Source organism: Hypomesus nipponensis, chromosome 3, assembly GCF_054491055.1.
Source record: "Hypomesus nipponensis isolate SF chromosome 3, ASM5449105v1, whole genome shotgun sequence".
In the NCBI taxonomy this organism is placed as follows: Eukaryota; Metazoa; Chordata; class Actinopteri; order Osmeriformes; family Osmeridae; genus Hypomesus; species Hypomesus nipponensis.
Genome location: NC_140363.1, coordinates 19,339,752 through 19,361,418, shown reverse-complemented (window position 1 = coordinate 19,361,418; position 21,667 = coordinate 19,339,752). Strand labels below are relative to the sequence as shown.

General features: G+C 52.0%; 2 protein-coding genes across 2 annotated transcripts in view; one reads left to right on the top strand and one right to left on the bottom strand.

Annotated features, from left to right (window-relative positions):
- dnajc17 (DnaJ (Hsp40) homolog, subfamily C, member 17) overlaps positions 1–21,667 on the bottom strand; it is a 34,639-nt gene that overhangs the window by 7,254 nt on the left and 5,718 nt on the right. The window contains exons 3-10 of the mRNA XM_084681940.1: positions 20,612–20,670; positions 20,435–20,522; positions 17,954–18,030; positions 15,568–15,685; positions 14,561–14,610; positions 13,082–13,159; positions 10,642–10,722; positions 10,052–10,174 (exon numbers count right to left, since the gene is read on the bottom strand). Of these exons, the coding sequence (XP_084538066.1) occupies positions 10,052–10,174; positions 10,642–10,722; positions 13,082–13,159; positions 14,561–14,610; positions 15,568–15,685; positions 17,954–18,030; positions 20,435–20,522; positions 20,612–20,670 (674 nt within the window). The remainder of the gene's footprint in view (positions 1–10,051; positions 10,175–10,641; positions 10,723–13,081; positions 13,160–14,560; positions 14,611–15,567; positions 15,686–17,953; positions 18,031–20,434; positions 20,523–20,611; positions 20,671–21,667) is intronic.
- LOC146300244 (cdc42 effector protein 2) lies at positions 396–4,694 on the top strand. The gene is made up of 2 exons (XM_084681953.1): positions 396–991; positions 2,493–4,694. The coding sequence occupies exon 2, from the start codon at positions 2,600–2,602 to the stop codon at positions 3,227–3,229; it is 630 nt and encodes a 209-aa protein (XP_084538079.1). The 5' UTR covers positions 396–991; positions 2,493–2,599; the 3' UTR covers positions 3,230–4,694.

The following is a 21,667-nucleotide window of genomic DNA, read 5'->3' as shown; positions in this document are numbered from 1 at the left end:
GGAACACACACACAGCGTCAGGGGAACACACACACAGCGTCAGGGGAACACACACACAGCGTCAGGGGAACACACACACAGCGTCAGGGGAACACACACACACACAGCGTCAGGGGAACACACACACAGCGACAGGGGAACACACGCACAGCGTCAGGGGAACACACACACAGCGTCAGGGGAACACACACACAGCGTCAGGGGAACCCACACACAGCGACAGGGGAACACACACAGGGAAGTGTACACACATACCAAGATCACTAATGCACTCAGGCTCCAACTGGACTGGCACAGACATGCTCACATGCTTGCTGTCGTGTTCCTGCATTCCGCTGTGAACCTGAGGTGGCCAAGCACAGAAGCTGACATCCTCTGTCAGGTGCTGCCAGACAGACAGACAGACAGACAGACAGACAGACAGACAGACAGACAGACAGACAGACAGACAGACAGACAGACAGACAGACAGACAGACAGACAGACTCCACACCACTGAACACACAGACCGCATGGAGAATGACATCATCTTTGGGTTAACACACACAGGCTTCAGAGAGAGAGGAGGGGAGGAACACCCCCCTCCCAGCTGCATGTCCTCCCTGTTTGCGCTCCTACCTCACCTGGCCACTCTGTCAGAGTGCCAGGAGACTCACAGACACACCTGCCTGGACTTTACCCTGCTGGGAGCCGTCGCCTAGACTACTGTCTATGTCAACTGAAAGAACCTTAAGAAGCGGGAAAAGCACAGAGTGGGTCCTCTGTGAGGGTGTTGAAACATTCCACTATCGTTAGGACTCAGGGAAGACGTGAGCGACAGCTTTGGTTGAAAGACTGGTTTGATTCAAGGAGCAGCCTTATGTGGGACTTGGCGGTGGTGTCGACAGTTGGGCGAGTCCCGTCATGTCGAGGCGAAGCGGATGAGCAGGTAGACGCTCCACTCAGCTTCCTGACACACATCTGAAGGAAACACACACTGGATCTACACACGGTAAGAACTATTCCATATCTCTATACCTAAAAAAAAGATCGCACAAGTATGATATATATCATATACACGTATATGATAGTTACTGTTCTATGATATTGATCAAAAGAGAATCAGAATCAGCGATGTTGGATTGGTTCACTGTGGACAGGTAGTCAAGGTCCTTCTCTAAAGCGTTCAGGTAGATTGAGGAGGATCACGCAAAAAAGGTCTTGGAAAACTGGCCTCTGTTCAGATTCTTTCATTCACACTTGGACACAGCACGTCCCCCACACCATCATCATCACCAGGGCTGGAAACAGCCCTGCCTAACTGACATGACTGGAAAGGAATGCCGTTGTGTCCGCACTCTCCAATCACCCGCTGCTTCTAAAGTGCCGATAAACCTTTACGGGCCAACAAAACATGTTTGCTGTAGTGCCTTACAAATTTACTGAGTGAGTGTTTCAAGTCACGAAGGCAGATCTAATGCAAACCAAGTTGTTAGGAGGACTGTAAAAATCAGGGAGACCACTGAGATTGTCCATTGGACATGCCAGAGTTGATGAACCACACTCTGTGCAAGTCAATAACATGATTACAACTCACAAAACCCTAAATGACTGTATCCATGCTGAACTAACACAAGGGTTACTTTATCTTGGACATTGTTCTGAAGCATGCAAAATGTTAGGACATGAAACTAACTTTCTTTTACCTCTCCTCAATCATGTCAGTTGGATAAACTGGACATTCTCGAATCACTATCGTACGAACATTTGTTCGGCAAAACGTTTCCAAATGCGGAGAAAAAATTAAAAAACCCTCCCCAAACCAGATCCATCTATGATAGATTACGTATAATCTGGAGTTATAAAATGTGAGGTCATTCAGTAACTCTTTATTACTGCACACTATATCTGAGTAGCTCTGCTGCTGCGCAACCAGGAGCAGTACGTCCAGAACGTCCAGATATATTAAGGATGTCAGTTAACAAGATTCTTCTTCTTTATTCTTCTTGAGAAAAGTGAAAAAAAAAAAGAAAAAAAAAAGAGTACTTCTGACTGTTCCTGTAAGACTGAACATATTTGGTGCATGGTTATTGTAAGCCAGGCAGGCTGAGGTATTTCCTCTAGTGGGCTTAACAGAGCACACCTGTATTTATGGGAAACAGCACGATTCAAGAAGTATAAACATTTAAAATCGAAACACTTCAAAGCACGTGTTGGACCAGCTCCCAGGCGCCAAATAATGAGGAATCCCATGATTTGACTGAGCAGAGCAGGTGCATTCTCTAAACAACGCCTGCTGCTCCACCTCAGCCTCAACACAGTCCAAGGGTAACATCTGGCACTGGGAAACTGTGCAATCACATGCTTCAACCATGCACACTGTTGTTCTAGAAGTGTACATTCAGATCTGACGTGTTGTATGTGCCGATGACATCACGTTCACCCTCCAATCAGAGGTTAGGTTTGTTCCGATGTTAACACTTGTTGGTTTGGGTCTTCTCTTTGATGTCCAGGGTGAACGCCTGCCTCTGATCTTCAGCTCACACCCACTTCCTGCCTGAGAAGAGCGAGGACACGCGGGGACACGCGAGGACACGCGAGGACACGCGAGGACAGGAGGATGCCGCTGAGGGCCTCTCTGCAGAGGAAGCCTGGGTCTGGGTACTGGTCGGGCCGCAGCCCCAGGAGGAGGCAGGTGCTGTCGGTCAACATGATCAGCCTGCCACTGGCAGACTTCCGCCACGTCACCCACATCGGGAACGACGGCCACGCAGACAGCTTCGGGGACCTGTCCTTCCTGAAGCGGGGACACAGCCTGCTGCTGCAGAGTTCCCAGAGCGAGCAGAACATCTTCCTGGCCTGCTCCCCGCCCCCCAAGCCCCCGCGCCTCACCCTGGACGAGCCCCCACGCACAGACAGCCCCGGGTGGCCAAGCCGGCCCCACAGTTCCTCTCAGAGGAGGACCAAGTGTAACTCCATGCCCCTGCTGGACAGTGAGGTGGGAGAGCAGGGTAAGTCCGTGCCCCTGCTGGAGAGTGAGGTGGAGGAGCAGGGTCCCAGGCGCAGGGTGATGGACAGCTACAGTCCTGGCGGAGGCAGTCTGAGCTCAGGGAGAGATGGAGACTCCACCCTGACCTGCCCAGAGGACTCCACCCTGCAGGAGGAAGACAGCGGCTTGTCCTTCAGCCTAGACCTGGGCCCCTCCATCTTGGACGACGTGCTACAGGTGATGGAGAAACTCCACCACTAAACAAGAGGACAGGCCCCATGTTTGAGTTCCGTAAAAGGTCTTCACTGGCAGGATTTGGTCGTACTAGCCCTGGAACCTATCCTCACACTAGACCTCTTTATTACCTATGTCAGAGACTATAAGAAGATATTGCAAGGCAGAGGACATGCTGATATCATCTCTGACATGAAGACTGTAGGAGTCAGTTTAAAACAAGACTGTTTGAACAGAACTGTGGCCTCACTCAATTAGCAGCACATAAGTGGTGATTTGTTTGATGTAAGTGTACGCAAGAGGTGATTGGTCGACGTAAGTGTACGTAAGAGGTGATTGGTTGACGGAAGTGTACGTAAGAAGTGATTGGTTGACGAAGCTACAACATCAATAGTGTGAGATAATCCATCCCACTGGCTTCTTTTATGAATGTATCTATTTCCACTACTTATACTCAGTTTAGCAAATCATCTTTTTGAGTCGTAACTAGTTAATAGAAAATGCTCATGCTATATACATATAAATGATATATCTGAATGTAAGAGTAACTTTGACTTTGTTCTTTCAGGGGTCGAAGTTCATGTTCTTTTAGCCTTTATCTGTCACAGCATTTGATAAAGTCTGTGTCCAGTTAATCATTTAACTTTTATTTCTGTCAAAGTACTAGAACAGTGAAGAGAACATTCTAGTCTGTCTTTCTCATTCTACACATTTTTCCTGATTTCTCACTAAGGTGATTGTTGACTTTAAGTGTTATGTTGGGGAGAAGAAAAAAAAACTCCAGGTCCCTGAGCTGTTAGGATTTGGCTTTCTTGTTCCTCCGCAATTTCTCCTCTGCACGCTTTGCAGAGGCAGTCCTGCAGGGTGCCCGGAGGTGCCCCCTTCTCTGCTGCTCAACAACACAGTGAAAACAAACATTTGGCTCCGCTTCCAATAAAGCCAGCCAGTGGTGGCAGGCCAGGCTGCAGCCAGAGCCCCCCGCAGAGACGACACCAGCCAGCCAGAGCTGTTTTCTCAGCTGTAAATAGCAGTCCCTGCTTGTGCTGAGTGGCGCGGGAGTGGGAAGGCGGCAAGGGGTAAGCCGATACTTCCACATGTTGGGGGCCCAGAGACATCCATTACTGCCCAGGGCTACTGATGAGGGTTTAAACAGTACCTGCTGAGCAAACAAGGCCCAACCTCCCCCCCGGCCCCCTGGACCTCATAGCCACCTGCCAGGGACCCAGGCTCCAGGCCCCTTGCTAACACAGGAACAGCATCAGATCAAGTCCCTTTATCTGCTCTATGCATCTTATTAGACATCTGGTGTAATATACTTCAGGGTGTTATTTATTATTGTCTATAAAAATAACGCTGGCTGAGAAGAGTGAGTGTTTTACTGTATAGATTGTTGTATTATTCTCTATGAGGGAACTCAAAATCTTGTGAACTTCAAAGAATTGCACTGATGAGCATTCTGAAAGACTTGTATAAAACAGTTTACACACTTTGATGGACTGACATGTTTTTGCTGTTGAGGCAGCACTGAGGCATTACCGGCTCACAGACCTAGTCCAACAGACACACAGCATGCTCACAGACCTAGTCCAACAGACACACAGCATGCTCACAGACCTAGTCCAACAGACACACAGCATGCTCACAGACCTAGTCCAACAGACACACAGCATGCTCACAGACCTAGTCCAACAGACACACAGCATGCTCACAGACCTAGTCCAACAGACACACAGCATGCTCACAGACCTAGTCCAACAGACACACAGCATGCTCACAGACCTAGTCCAACAGACACACAGCATGCTCACAGACCTAGTCCAACAGACACACAGCATGCTCACAGACCTAGTCCAACAGACACACAGCATGCTCACAGACCTAGTCCAACAGGCACACACAGCATGCTCACAGACCTAGTCCAACAGGCACACACAGCCTGCATCATATCAAACACAGGTTGAGGGTAACTAATTCAAAAAGACATTTCAATCTATTTAGCGGGGAGTTTCTATTTGAAAGATAGTGGTATTTAAAGGAAATGACGCATGAAGGCGCTGAACGGTTGGCTTAGCACTGAACACCTGCTTGAACAATGAGGTAGCAGTGACTACTGTACAGCAGGGAGCAGCCTGCCTGAGTCACCCCAGATAAGGACAAAAGACAAGCATTCACACTGCGCCACAAAGTCTACCAGGGTTACTGATGCAAATGGGGCATTAACCAACGCAACCTAGCCTCCTAAACCCCAGGGGTGGTGTTCTTCTGGACACTGCTTTACACAAACACACAGCCTGCAGTAGAACCTCCAGTCCACCCACAACCATTCAAATCTGTTATCATAACTTTGCTTTACAGGAGGAATTCTCAAAAGATAGAGTATGTACCCCTAAAACCAAACTCATGGAGAACAAGGTTACAGCAGAAACACAGGCTCCCCATGGCCGTAGACATCTGCACATCTGGGATCTACTGGGTACTTTTCCAATCACGACAATGTCTGCACGCACGCACGCACACACACACACAAGCACACACACACACACACACACACACACACCCTTCACAGACTGTCCTTGGACCGTATGACACCCCCACTGCCTGCACGAGCCGCGCTCCTCACGCGCCGCGCTCCTCACGCGTGGTCAGGTTGTGCTGGTCCTGATGAGCGTCTGACCTCACGGCTGATGTGAGAAGAGAGAGGCTGGAATTGGGCGACTAATTATCTTGGCGGAGCGCAAACTGGCCAAGCATCTTAAACTGTGAGGTACCCCAACCATCACATCTGGTACCACTTTCTCTGCAAATTCCAATCTGGCTATCATGGAGAATACCCAGAACCCTCCCTGGCTTCGCACAAGAAGAGGGTGGTTTTCACAGACTCTCTTTTTTGATTTGCTGAAAAATGTTTCTGAGGCATTGTTTTGACAACTGAGACATTCCTGTTCCTAATTGTGTCTGGCAGAAGAACCTAATGCTACTGAAAATATTCAGCTTGGGTTTGCTGCATGAGGGGAGAGTTCCTGAAAGCAATATTGTTTATAGAACAGTCCTTAGTGTCACGGTGCGTTACAGGAGTGCAGCCATACACCCTGTTTGCTGTTTAGTACTAACTCAGGCCCAGGAACCCTCTCTGCACACACACACACACACGACATGATGTCCATAATACACCACAGGAACCATCCCAATCCCAAGGCTTTCAAACATTAATCACCAAGATGACCACTAAGATAACCACAGATTATTATCATGCCAGACGACTACTCCAAAACCCCCAAGAGGAAGATCTATTCGAATCTAGTCCTCATTAGGAAAATTGCAGTCAGTGATAAACCCAAAGGTTCTTGTTGAATTCAGTCTTAACAAATATCTAATCAATAACTGAATGCAGAATATTAGGACTTCAGATCCCAGACTGCCCATCCAGTCAGCAAGCCTTGCATTCCACAGCCTCTCTAATGTCTATCCAAACTCATCTAAATCCATTCAATCCGATAACAACTGGAAGCAGATAACAGCTGTACGCTGAGCAGCAACATCTGTCCCCTGTGGGGTTAGAGTGTCTCCTTCCTCCTCCTCCTTCTCTCCCCAGGAGAGAGCAGGTCCAGAACTGCTCTGGCTGCCAGCCCTGCAGTCACACGGCCGCTCCAGGTCACCCTGTTTCCATCTGGTTCACCTGGTTACTTCTGACCACAGAGCTGCCAGAGGAAGAAACACCCTCACCCACCGACAGGCCTGTGTAGAAATATCCTCACCCACCGACAGGCCTGTCTAGAAACATCCTCACCCACCGACAGGCCTGTCTAGAAACATCCTCACCCACCGACAGGCCTGTCTAGAAACATCCTCACCCACCAACAGGCCTGTCTAGAAACATCCTCACCCACCGACAGGCCTGTGTAGAAACATCCTCACCCACCGACAGGCCTGTCTAGAAACATCCTCACCCACCAACAGGCCCGTCTAGAAACACCCTCACCCACCAACAGGCCTGTGTAGAAACATCCTCACCCACCGACAGGCCTGTGTAGAAACACCCTCACCCACCGACAGGCCTGTCTAGAAACACCCTCACCCACCAACAGGCTTGTGTAGAAACATCCTCACCCACCGACAGGCCTGTGTAGAAACACCCTCACCCACCGACAGGCCTGCTTTAGAAACACAGTATACAAAAAACTAAAATGGAAGCCAATGAGACTTCCATGTGTGTCACCTCCAAAACCCAGAACGTGATTCTGTTACAGGTTCTAATGGAGGATCACCACAGCTGCTCACACGTGGATTCCAACAGCATAGATATTCTGTGAGGTTGGGTTAGAGTTCTAGCAGTATAAGAGTGTGGCTGTGGTCCCTCCAGTCAGAGAACAGATGTGTTCTCCGAGGAGCGCTACATCACCGTGACCTCTGCTTCTACCATGTCGGAACAACATAAAGCACCTATTGTCACACAAACCACCCTCAGTGTCGTATGAGTGTTCCTTTAGTATCCATGAAGCACGTAACACTGTAGGTCTCCATGCCAATCTGGCTATTAGAAGAGAACTACACTCACTTGAGAACGATTTACAAGACATATTTCATAGATGTACTCATTTCACAACGTTCTCGTTAAGGATTTATTATGGCACCGGGCTGAGACACAAAACAACAAGCCCTACCAGGAAATGAAACTAAATCTTCTCCCAAACAGAGGAGCTGAACACGTGTGGAGGAGTGGAGCAACACGACACACCCTGGACAACCCTGGTTCCAGTTAGTACCTTCTACACATAAACAACCATGTAAGGTCAGAAACAGGGACCCATCTGGTCTGGAGAGCCCACCAAACACAGAGTGACAGCAGGGAGATGCTCTCTGACCTGATCAGACAGGGAGGCCAGACCAGGGGAATGAGACCCCTTATTAGGCAGAGTGGAGCGGGAGACAGGGCTAGAGGGCGGCGGGGTCTGGGGGGGTCTGGGGGGTCTGGGGGTCTGGGGGGCCGGGGGGGTCTGGGGGGCCGGGGGGGTCTGGGGGGCCGGGGGGTCCTGCCGTCCCTGGAGCAGAGAGAGAGGGGGGGAGAGAGAGAGAGAGGGAGAGAGAAGGAGGAAGGGATGGAGAGACAGATAGAAAGAAAAAGGAAAGAGCCAGAGCAGTCCACCATAGCTCAAAGCATCACTCATTCTCTCCCTAATTCATTCTCCCCCTCTCCCTCCCCCTCCCTCCCTCCCTCCCTCCCCCTCTACCTCCATCCCCCTCTCCCTCCCCATCCCTCTCTCCATCCATCCCCCTCTCCCCTCCCTCCCCCCTCCCTCCCTCCCTCCCTCCCCCTCTCCCCCTCTCCCCCCCTCTCCTTCTCCTTCTCCCTCCCTCCCCCCCTCCCTCCCTCCCCCTCCCTCTCCCCCCCTCTCCTCTCCCTCCCTCTCCCTCTCCATCCCTCCCCCTTTCCCTTCTCCCTCCCTCCCCCTCCCCTCTTCCCCTCTCTCCCCCTCTCCCTCGACCCTGAGCCAGATGTAGGACAGCACTCCTAATATCCACTGGATCTACTATTATGTCATACAGGCCTCTCCACTGAGGGCTAATGTGAAAATGACCATAATCATGTTTTCATACTCTGCCCTGTAAAAGCCCGCTAAAAAGAGATGAAGCAATCTACGCCGGATATCTGTAAGGCCAAACCAGTTACCATAACAACATTAAAACATATTAGTGTGACATGGCCCAGTGTGTGTGGATGTGCATCCTGGGTGCTGTGGGGGGGGGTTAGAGAGGTAAAAGAGAGAGGAGGAGAGGGAGGGGAGGAGGAGGAGGAGGAGAGGGGAGTCTAGCGTGGTGGTGGGTGGGAGGGGAGGAGGAGGAGGAGAGGGGAGTCTAGCGTGGTGGTGGGTGGGAGGGGAGGAGGAGGAGGAGGAGAGGGGAGTCTAGCGTGGTGGTGGGTGGGGAGGAGGAGGAGAAGGGAGTCTTTCGTGGTGAGGGGTGGGGAGGAGGAGGAAGAGGAGAAGGGAGTCTGTCATGCTGGGGGGTGGGAGGAGGAGGAGGAGAGGGGAGTCTGTCGTGGTGGTGGGAGGGGAGGAGGAGGAGGAGGAGAAGGGAGTCTGTTGTGGTGGTGGGTGGGAGGGGAGGAGGAAGAGGAGAAGGGAGTCTGTCGTGCTGGGGGGTGGGAGGAGGAGGAGGAGAGGGGAGTCTGTCGTGGTGGTGGGAGGGGAGGAGGAGGAGGAGGAGAAGGGAGTCTGTTGTGGTGCTGGGTGGGAGGGGAGGAGGAAGAGGAGAAGGGAGTCTGTCGTGGTGGTGGGAGGGGAGGAGGAGGAGGACAGGGGAGTCTGTCATGGTGGGGGTGCTGCTGTGTCGTGCCAGTCCACCATTAGAGCCGGCCGCTCGTCTCTGGTTGCCGCGTGCCTCCGAGCGAGCACCACATTCCCCCGGCCACCGGGGGGGGGGGGACGTTACCAGGAGGAGGGGCCAGGCGGGGGCCCACCACAGCCCCATCCAAACCAAACAAACGTCAACCCATTTAACCAAACACATTGTTCTGGAACACACCGGGAGAGAGCAAGTGCTAGGGCAATATTTGCTCGCCGATACAAAAATAAAACCTCTGAGGTTTACATACCTCTCCTTTGCGGGGTGGTGTTTAAGAAATGTTATTTGGATTGGAAGCGGTACATGTGGGGGGATTTTGTAACATGGGGCAGACATGAAGGCTGGTGGAGCAGAGAAAGGGAGTCAGGACTAAGCACATTCAGATGACAGCCAGCCTGAGGCCACGCCCACACAGTCTCCCAGAGGCCACGCCCACACAGTCTCCCAGAGGCCACGCCCACACAGTCTCCCAGAGGCCACGCCCACACAGTCTCGCTGGTGACCTACCTGTGCAGGTGAGGACAGCCCGGGGCCGAGAGACACTGGAGAGACGACTTCAGGTTGTCCTTCCAACCAGGAGATCTTCAGAGGGTTCCCCGTCAAACCACTCTCATTCTTGAAAGCCAGTTCCTGCAGGAACAAGCCAGTTAGTGTTGTGTACCCACAGCCAAGTGGCCTTTCCCTCAGGCCCCACACTGCACTTCCTCTCTTCGTTCTGTTTAAAGACTGGACTGAAGTTTGTTGAGTCTTCCAGCTCGGCCCCTGTGTGTGTGTGTGGGCTGGTGAGAGTGTGTGTGTGTGTTCATGAGACCCAGGGGTGGTCTGTCCAGACTGTGGCGGCCCTGATCCAGGCAGGGCAACCCGGCCCCCAGAGACGCTCTCTGGAAGCGAGCCACAACAAAGCAGCTCACCACAACAAAGGGGAGCCACACTAGTCTATCAGCTGGTTCAGGTCCCCTGGTTTCTATCAACACGCTCACAGGTAAGACACACACACACACACACACAGGAAATGTATATTAGGTTCAACAAGACAAGTCGCTCTGGATAAGAGCGTCTGCTAAATGACAACAACAACAAAAAGCCAACAAACTTACAGCTGCTCTGACGGTTGCAAATTCCACCACTGCACTTCCCTTCTTCTTACTGGATATGAGGACGTTTAAAACATCACCATACTAGGAAGGACAGAGAGACAGAGACAAATGACCAGATATTTATATTTTCAAACTGTTTTCTCACAGTGGAAGACACTATTAATCAAACACAGACTTGGACTGGAAAAGCAGGAATAGAAGTTGCCCAATCGGGACGATCAGTCAGGTAGGAGCAGGAGAGAGAGTGGGAGAGAGAGAGGGAGAGAGAGTGGGAGAGAGAGAGGGAGAGAGAGTGGGAGAGACCCAAATTATCTTTAGAAACAGTGACCTCTGGAGCGTTTCACAGTGGAGACCAGCCTGGGTCCGTCTGAGTCAGGACAAAGACCAGCCTGGGTCCGTCTGAGTCAGGACAGAGTCCTGGACTCCTTCACTCTCTGTGTGTCTACGTGAGAAGCTTCAGTAAACCAAATTCTGGTACAAGGCCGAAGCCAGCCCTGGCTCTCCTCCAGGCAACGCCACCGCAAGGGACCAGGAGGAGGAACCAGGAGGAGGGACCAGGAGGAGAGACCAGGAGGAGAGACCAGGAGGAGAGACCAGGAGGAGGGACCAGGAGGAGGGACCAGGAGGAGAGACCAGGAGGAGGGACCAGGAAGAGAGACCAGGAAGAGAGACCAGGAGGAGAGACCAGGAAGAGAGACCAGGAGGAGAGACCAGGAGGAGGGACCAGGAAGAGGAGAGGCTGGGGGAGGAGAGGCTGGGGGAGGAGAGGCTGGGGGAGGAGAGGCTGGGGGAGGAGAGGCTGGGGGAGGAGAGGCTGGGGGAGGAGAGGCTGGGGGAGGAGAGGCTGGGGGAGGAGAGGCTGGGGGAGGAGAGGCTGGGGGAGGAGAGGCTGGGGGACTTGGCCTGGCCTGGGTGGCTGCAGTAAAAGGGATCCTTGTCAGCTGCAGTGATACAGGAGGGAATCAGGGCTTCTGGGCTCGTGGACATGTCAAGGTAGGGAGGGAGGCTGTGACTCCCAGACTGTGTGTCTATGGGAACAGGACAAGCCAGTGATACAGTGTGTTTGAGGACAGTGTGGTGGGCCAACAGTGACAAACGGAGAGTCTCTCTAGACCTCTATTTCACTAATCCAAATATTTTAATGTCTCCTTCTCCCTTCAGAGGACATGTAACCGGGAGAGGGTCCAAAACACACACGCAGTCTCACACACGTACACGTACCCCCCCCCCCCACACACACACACACACACACACACACACACACACAAGCTGCCACTCAACCAAACTTGCCCTCCAAGAAATTGTTGAATGTTTTTTTTCTTTCACTCTTTCTCTAGGAAAAAACCCTGACTAAACTCATTTTCCCACAATCCTTTGACCCTGCCTGCTCCTGAGTGCGTGCGGAGGACAGATTGAGAAGCTGTCATCTTTTTTAAGGGTTCCTGACGTCAGTGACACTGCACTGGCACCATTCTCATCCGCTCTCCTCATCCCCACCCTGCCTCACCCCCACCCAGCCTCCACCCACCAGGACTCCCCCTAGCAGTGAACTGAACAAGGTGGTAGCAGCTTGCATGAGAAGAGCACATTTCTGAGCGACTCCCCTGGCCCTGATAAACCCTCCTGGTAACAGGGGGATGTAACAATGGCGTGCACCGGTTTAAGAGGGCAATAGCAACATTGCCCATAGCATTTTGTGCTGCAGCAACATTTTATGGGGCTTGTTTAAGGGGCAAAATAAGAAACATGTAACCCAGTGAAGTCATGCAGACCTCAGAGTATGCTGGACTGGAGAGAGCTGGTCTGAGAGACAGATAAGACCTGCTGTCTCACCCCTCACAGCCTGTCTCACCCCTCACAGCCTGTCTCACCCCTCACAGCCTGTCTCACCCCTCACAGCCTGTCTCACCCCTCACAGCTTGTCTCACCCCTCACAGCCTGTCTCACCCCTCACAGCCCGTCTCACCCCTCACATGCTGTCTCACCACCTTTCTCCAGTAACGTTTCCACTTGAACCACGACATCAAGAATGAAAGTCTTTAATGTTATGCTTCCATGAGAAGACACCGACTTTACTGAGAGACCCACCTTACTGAGGAGAGACCCACCTTACTGAGGAGAGACCCACCTTACTAAGGAGACTCACCTTACTGAGGAGAGACCCACCTTACTGAGGAGAGACCCACCTTACTGAGGAGAGACCCACCTTACTAAGGAGACCTACCTTACTGAGGAGAGACCCACCTTACTGAGGAGAGACCCACCTTACTGAGGAGAGACCCACCTTACTGAGGAGACCCACCTTACTGAGGAGAGACCCACCTTACTAAGGAGAGACCCACCTTACTGAGGAGACCCACCTTACTGAGGAGAGATCCACCTTACTGAGGAGAGACCCACCTTACTGAGGAGAGACCCACCTTACTGAGGAGAGACCCACCTTACTGAGGAGAGCAGAGAGGACATCTTGAGAGTAATCCCCATCTGTGTCATCCTGCTTTTTACATTTCCACTTCAACTGGAAGAGAAAAAAAACAGTCAGTGCACAGGACACAACCTAGATCAGTCATACAAATACACACTTCCCCTTCTTTCTGCCTTTTCCCCTGTCTATGACCTGCATGTGGAACACTCTAACCCTCTCAGCGGGGGGAGACAAGGCTCTGTAGAGGCCGAGCACTGTTTACTGTCAAATAAATTACCCTTCCATTTTTGGCAATAATTATTTGTCAAATGCTGTCTTCTTCCAGGGTCCAGGATAACCTTGAAGTCCATTCATCATCTCTCAGGCGAGAGGGATGCCCAGGGCCTAGCCTGCTCCAACACTTTACAGGAATACTTCTGTTACTGATAGTCTAAACAACCTGATGGAGATTGGAGTTCTCTGGCTGGACACACACACGTCTCCAGTTGTAGATTTGAAATCTTGGACCGGCAACCAGCAAATAACGGGAAGGGTTTCAAAACCAAACACACTGTCACACGAACAAACTCCAGGCAGACAAATGTCCTGGTCTTAGAATCTGTTGTTCTGTGCAGAAGGAGACTGATTAATGAACAAGGACCAGTGATATTATTCAGTTGCATTAGGACAAGGTATCAAGAATAAAGGATCTCCAGTTAACCTAAAACGTAACTGATTTGTCATCATTATAAAATGTTCTGTTTGGAAATTCATCTTGTGGGATTTATTTTGGCACAAAGTGAAAGATTAAGTTCTGATCATTTACTCTGAACACATAAACCTCTGTGCTGGAACACAAGGAAACAGCACTGCTTTCATGGCAGAGGTCATAACAGACTCAGCCAGCCATCAAAAAGCTATTCAGATGTCCTTTATTTAGTCCCATCAATACTGCACTAGAACACCCTTAAACCTCTGTGCTGGTTTACTTAGTGAACATGTTAAGCCTCAAACAGCAGGGCCAGAGCAGGCCTTCCCATCGTGCCTGTCTTCCTTCAATACAAACAAAGCCGTTTTTGAGGGGATACACTGATCCCGATGGCTATCGGACATTTGAACAAGATTAAATATCTAAACACATTAGCTAACCTCCCTGGTGTGCTTTAATGCGGGGGAACTGGGTGAGTTCCAGAGGACAGAGAATAAGGCCTCTCTGTACGTAGTTACTGCCCTCCTGACGACGGCCTCCGTAGAGGAGGGCTACGTGCAGCTTTAGGGGAGAGGGGAGGGCTCTCATATACACTCCAAATGGCTTTGGTTTCAGCTGAACTCCGCTAGCATACAGCATGAAATACCTTGGAGGTTAGGAACATGTTTTACTCAATATACAGATTCTTCAATGTGGAGACCCCCCCTCCCTATCACTCCCTCCCTCCATTCCTCCTCTCCCACAAGAACCCTGACCCTAACCAGGGCTCCTGATCCCCTCCCCTGACTAATCCCAGAACCTCTTACTTTTAATTTAGGGGTCACGTTGCTCTTGGAGAGTTGGTTGCTCTTGGAATCTGAGCTCGTGAGAAGAGGAGACAGAAAGACAGAAGATTATTCATCCAAACACCCAGTGTGGTCAGGGGAGGCGGTGCCCCCTGGGCTGCAGGAGAGACCAGCCTCTGTGGATCCAGACAGCCACCTTCTCTACGGGCCGCTGGTCACCGTGGTTACAGTGGTAGCTGTCTGATAGTCCCACGATGCTCACTCTGGCTCCAGCCTGCTGGCCTGGAGCACGCTCTCCTCCAGGGGAGGCCTGCTAGCGTGCGAGCAGACGGGGAAGACGTGCTGACCCGGGCCAGCCCCACACCTCCCTCAGGAGGAGGCTAGTAGAGCCCGACCGATAAATCGGCGGGCCGATATTATCGGCTGATAGTAGGCACTTTTCAAACTATCGGTGTCGGCATTTATAATGGCTTTATAATTTGTTGGTTATTGTGTTCCTCTGTTCTGTTGTGACAATAAAACAAACAAGTTTATTTTCAAACTGCATTATCATATTATTTTAGCGAAGACTCAAATAATAACAGGAGTCAGATGCCTGAGCGGTTAGGGAATTGGGCTATCAATCAGAAGGTTGCCAGTTCGATACCCGGCCATGCAAAATGACGTTGTGTCCTTCGGCAAGGCACTTCACCCTACTTGACTCGGGGGAACGTCCCTGTACTTACTTCAAGTCGCTCTGGATAAGTGCGTCTGCTAAAAATGACTAAACTACAAATTACTAATGTACACATATATATATATATATATATATATATATATAGGCCGATGTATCTGAATATCGGATTTTTAAAACAGAAAATATTTGTTTGGCCTTAGAAATCATTTTTCGGTCGGGCTCTATAGGCCAGCCCCCTCAGGGAGAGCCTCTCAGTCCTGTTCAGTCAGCCATCCAAACAAACAGCCTCTTTCTCTTCGTATGTTAATACATCATTACAAGGTACAGAGGAGATTGTGTGTGTGTGTGTTACCTGTGTGTGTGCAGCCTGTGTTGTGTGTGTGTCCTTGTCTCTCTCTCTGGATTTGCTCCTTGATCAGTCTCTGTTCCTCCTGCAGCTGCCTGGAGCCCTCCTCCCTGAGACGAGCAATCTGGAGCACACACACGCACACACACACAGTTATGCCACACAGTTACCCCACACAGACACACAGTTACCCCCATGAACCCACCCACCCACACACACAGTTAATATCATATGACCTGACAACAAAAAAACATGCAAATGGTTGACATATCCTAATTTCAGTTTTTAATCTAACTGGATAACTTATTGGGGTGTGCTTGCCTTCGGCAAGAGCACAAACCATTGTTACCTCACATATATTTATTATTGTTTATTTTTGCCCCCCTAAGGCTCAGTCAATATTTGGACTGTCAAAATGTTCGTCTTGGTCACGATTGTGTTGCTTCTATTGGGAATTACGTTTCGTTGCACAGTTTAGAAGGTTACAATGTTTTTGTGGAAAAAAAGTGCATTCTGTCAACGAAGGGTACTCGCTAGCCTACGTCACTACGTCAGCAACGACGCATGGATACAAGGTGATAGAGACGTTCTAGCACGCAAGTTGGAGCTTGGATTATGAATGAAAAATACCACCCCCAAAAATTCCCAACCATTGGACTTGGAGAAAGCGATTTCGAGTGGAACTGTTTTTGATTTAGGTTGTGAAAGTCTTTGTAATTTGAGTGAGTGCGGGTCGCCCATGAGACCACCTAGTCTTTTAGGCGGCAGCCATGCTAGAAAGCGTCATAGTAGTATTTTCGTATATTTTATAGTTCAATTTTACACAAAAAAACTGAAAGAGGGAAATGTTATGACGATATGACTATTGTGAAGACAGCCAGGTGGTGAGATTTTAATGTAGGTTGCTGTAAACTTTGATTTGTTTGCTACGTGAGAGCCCCGTCAGCCTCCATTGACGATTGTCGATCAGCGTCTGATGAGTATTTTCTTAATTTTGTACCAGGATCAATTCTACATCCAAATGGACAGCAGTGTTTTAAAGATATGGCGAATGCAAAGACAGCCAGCGGGTCAGCATATTTTTGTGATTTGTGTAAAACTTAGAATTTGAGTGAGACCGCATCTTGTTTTGACGTTAGAGTCAGCTCGCTGAGAGACTCGGCTCGCTCACTGGCAGTGTGTAGTAGTAGGCTACAGTACTGTCTTCAATGCCACAGCTATTATTATGTCAAAAGAAACGTTTTAATTTCCGGCGCTTTCAAACAATCAGTGAAGTGTGGCTAGCAACAGCAGCTAGCTTGCCTCTAGCAAACTGCTTTTGAATTAGCCATGTCCCCCTAAATTAATATCAAACTTCTTTACGTTTTGGGGGGCTTATTTTCAGTTAACAGACGGTACTGTTTGAATCCAGGGGCGGTTCTACACGGGGGCCTACAGGGGCCAGGGCCCCTGTAAAAATGTCCCTGGCCCCCCCTGTGGCCCCCCTGAGCTGACTGGGGGGGAAAAAACAAAGTAAACAAAATTGTTTTTTTCTTATTATTCTAGTAGTCATCATGAACTGAGGAAGAGATATTGCAGCCTTTTTTGCCCCGGTAAATACAAAAGTGAGAGAAACATATCAAGGTATTGAGAGAGTTGAGGAGCTGGAAGAGGGAGAGCCAGAACATTTTGTATGATTTTAATGTAAAGCTAAATTAAAAGTATTTAATGTTTAAATATAATTTGTTTGTTATTAATGTGCCCCTCTGATTAAACGCTGGCCCCCCCTTGGCCCCCCCAGTAAAATTTGTCTAGAACCGCCATTGTTTGATTCGCAATTCAATCTGAAATACTGCCAGTGACAACATTGTTACAGTAGCTTGTTTCAAAGGGTGTTCGCTTGTTTCAAAGGGTGTTCTTCATGAATTATGCAATATGAGTAGGCTAAATGCTTGAAAATATCACTAGAAGGGTTAGGACCCACCTGCAACCGACGCAAACAAGCACACCCTACAATTTCCACAGAAATTGTTCCCTCTTTAGTTTGTTTATGTTTCACGCAGATGACAGAACCCTGCCACCTACTGGTGATACCGCACATCTCCACATGGAGCTGAGATTACATGCAATTAGTCAAATAAGCACAAGTCATGATTCACCACTTAAGCCTCCCAAACATTTCTGCAGCATGGACTTTAAAGGCAAACCACATGAAATCATGCAATCTCATGGAGTGGATGGGTTAGGGATAGTTAGGTATTAGTATAAGCCTATTATTAAGCTTATTATTATTTTAAGCCCAAGTTTCTGCTGAATTCCGTGTGTTTTTTTGTGATGTACAAGATGTTTAGCGAGTGTGCATATGCTGTGTGTATATGCTGTGAGTGTGTGTGTGTGTGTGTGAACATCCTACCTCTTCCTCAAGTGTTCTAGTGATCTTCACCTCCTCCTGGCTCTGGGCCTCAGCCTGTCGCTCCCTGGCCTCTAAATCTGGAACACACACACACACACTCACAGTTGACTGTACGGCGGTACATGGTGCTGTGGGACAGGGCGCTGTGACATAGGGCACTGTGGGACAGCACTGAGGGACAGGGCGCTGTGGGACAGGGCGCTGTGGGACAGGGCGCTGTGAGACAGGGCGCTGTGGGACAGGGCGCTGTGGGACAGGGCGCTGTGGGACAGGGCGCTGTGGGACAGGGCGCTGTGGGACAGGGCGCTGTGGGACAAGGCACTGTGGGACAGGGCACTGTGAGACAGGGCGCTGTGGGACAGGGCACTGTGGGACAGCACTGAGGGACAGGGCGCTGTGGGACAGGGCGCTGTGGGACAGGGCGCTGTGAGACAGGGCGCTGTGGGACAGGGCGCTGTGGGACAGGGCGCTGTGGGACAGGGCGCTGTGGGACAAGGCACTGTGGGACAGGGCACTGTGGGACAGGGCGCTGTGGGACAAGGCACTGTGGGACAAGGCACTGTGGGACAGGGCACTGTGAGACAGGGCGCTGTGAGACAGGGCCCTACAGGGCGCTGTGGGACAGCACTGAGGGACAGGGTGCTGTGGGACAGCACTGAGGGACAGGGCGCTGTGGGACAGGGCACTGTGAGACAGGGCGCTGTGAGACAGGGCGCTGTGAGACAGGGCGCTGTGAGACAGGGCCCTACAGGGCGCTGTGGGACAGCACTGTGGGACAGCACTGTGGGACAGCACTGAGGGACAGGGCGCTGTGAGACAGCACTGAGGGACAGGGCGCTGTGGGACAGCACTGTGGGACAGCACTGTGGGACAGGGCGCTGTGAGACAGCACTGAGGGACAGGGCGCTGTGGGACAGCACTGTGGGACAGGGCACTGTGGGACAGCACTATGGGACAGCACTGTGGGACAGGGCGCTGTGGGACAGGGCGCTGTGGGACAGCACTGAGGGACAGGGCGCTGTGAGACAGCACTGAGGGACAGGGCGCTGTGGGACAGCACTGTGGGACAGCACTGTGGGACAGGGCGCTGTGAGACAGCACTGAGGGACAGGGCGCTGTGGGACAGCACTGTGGGACAGGGCACTGTGGGACAGCACTATGGGACAGCACTGTGGGACAGGGCGCTGTGGGACAGGGCGCTGTGGGACAGCACTGTGGGACAAGGCACTGTGGGACAGCACTGAGGGACAGGGCACTGTGGGACAGCACTGAGGGACAGGGCACTGTGGGACAGCACTGTGAGACAGCACTGAGGGACAGCACTGTGGGACAGCACTGAGGGACAGGGCGCTGGGGGACAGGGCGCTGTGGGACAGCACTGTGAGACAGCACTGAGGGACAGCACTGTGGGACAGCACTGAGGGACAGGGCGCTGTGAGACAGCACTGAGGGACAGCACTGTGGGACAGCACTGAGGGACAGGGCGCTGTGAGACAGCACTGAGGGACAGGGCGCTGTGGGACAGCACTGTGGGACAGCACTGTGGGACAGGGCGCTGTGAGACAGCACTGAGGGACAGGGCGCTGTGGGACAGCACTGTGGGACAGGGCACTGTGGGACAGCACTATGGGACAGCACTGTGGGACAGGGCGCTGTGGGACAGGGCGCTGTGGGACAGCACTGAGGGACAGGGCGCTGTGAGACAGCACTGAGGGACAGGGCGCTGTGGGACAGCACTGTGGGACAGCACTGTGGGACAGGGCGCTGTGAAACAGCACTGAGGGACAGGGCGCTGTGGGACAGCACTGTGGGACAGGGCACTGTGGGACAGCACTATGGGACAGCACTGTGGGACAGGGCGCTGTGGGACAGGGCGCTGTGGGACAGCACTGTGGGACAAGGCACTGTGGGACAGCACTGAGGGACAGGGCACTGTGGGACAGCACTGAGGGACAGGGCGCTGGGGGACAGGGCGCTGTGGGACAGCACTGTGAGACAGCACTGAGGGACAGCACTGTGGGACAGCACTGAGGGACAGGGCGCTGGGGGACAGGGCGCTGTGGGACAGCACTGTGAGACAGCACTGAGGGACAGCACTGTGGGACAGCACTGAGGGACAGGGCGCTGTGAGACAGCACTGAGGGACAGGGCGCTGTGGGACAGCACTGTGGGACAGCACTGTGGGACAGGGCGCTGTGAGACAGCACTGAGGGACAGGGCGCTGTGGGACAGCACTGTGGGACAGGGCACTGTGGGACAGCACTATGGGACAGCACTGTGGGACAGGGCGCTGTGGGACAGGGCGCTGTGGGACAGCACTGAGGGACAGGGCACTGTGGGACAGCACTGAGGGACAGGGCGCTGTGGGACAGCACTGTGAGACAGCACTGAGGGACAGGGCGCTGTGGGACAGCACTGAGGGACAGCACTGTGAGACAGCACTGTGGGACAGCACTGTGAGACAGCACTGAGGGAGCTCACCAAGCTTGATCTTCTTCCTCTTGTCATCCAGGTTCCTGTTCCTCAGCTCTGCCTGCTTCTTGGCAGCACACACCTGGTCGTAGGCAGCCTGGCACATGGTACATGGCCTCCATCAGTAACAACGCAACACTGTGTGTGTGTGTGTGTGTGTGTGTGTCTGTGTGGGGGGGGGGGTACCCTGGCTGCAGCGTCCGTCAGAACCTCCAGAGCCTGGGACAGCTGGTGGAACAGGTCAGCTGGGAGGAGAGAAGATGCCCATCAGCAAGATGACACATCACATTACTTGGAAAAGTCCAAGTATCTATCTACGGCATGTCAGTCCTAAACAACAACATGGAACAAAGGTTAACAACCAGCCACAGTGAGAAGTCTGTGAGCTGTTAACACTGGAGGGGAGGTGAGGGAGAGCGGGGGAGGTGGAGGGGGGGTGAGGGAGAGTGGGGGAGTGTGCTTGGCCTGGCGTCTCCGTGCCAACACGGACCAGAGGCTGACAAACATTTCCTCCGTTAAAAAAAGATGCCTTATAATGACTGGCCCGCTACCCTTCCCACACAGCCCCCGCTACCCTTCCCACACAGCCCCCGCTACCCTACCCACACAGCCCCCGCTACCCTTCCCACACAGCCCCCGATACCCTTCCCACACAGCCCCCGCTACCCTACCCACACAGCCCCCACTACCCTACCCACACAGCCCCCGCTACCCTACCCACACAGCCCCCGCTACCCTACCCACACAGCCCCCGCTACCCTACCCACACAGCCCCCGCTACCCTACCCACACAGGGGTTACCCCACCATGTGGCAGGGCTTGGGTTACCCCACCATGTAGCAGGGCTTGGGTTACCCCACAGCTCACTGAGATTCCATGGTGCCTCGTCAGCACGGGGTGTCAATGTGCTCGAGTGGGGGGGGTAGGACATGACCCCCAACTCACCTCGTCCCCCCCCGCCCCCCTTCCTTGGGCTCTTCCCCCTCTCGCGTGAGGGGACTAAATCTGTGCATGTGAGCGAGAGGCTTTCTAGCCATCTCCTGCTCATTTCTGGGAAATACACCCTCCTTCTCAGCCCCCTCTATTACCCCCTCGTTTCCCATTTTTCCTGACTTAATCAGGAATTGTTAGGGGGCATCCAGAAACCGCGCAGACCTCAGCAGAACACATGCCTTGGACCGCCCGTTTCTGAGCCAGTTGTTGTTTTTTATTGTTGTACTGACATTTCCGATTTCCGGCCTG

Bases quoted from the DNA above. Each gene is read 5' to 3' on its own strand.
- LOC146300244 (XM_084681953.1), top strand. From the start codon at position 2,600: ATGCCGCTGAGGGCCTCTCTGCAGAGGAAGCCTGGGTCTGGGTACTGG.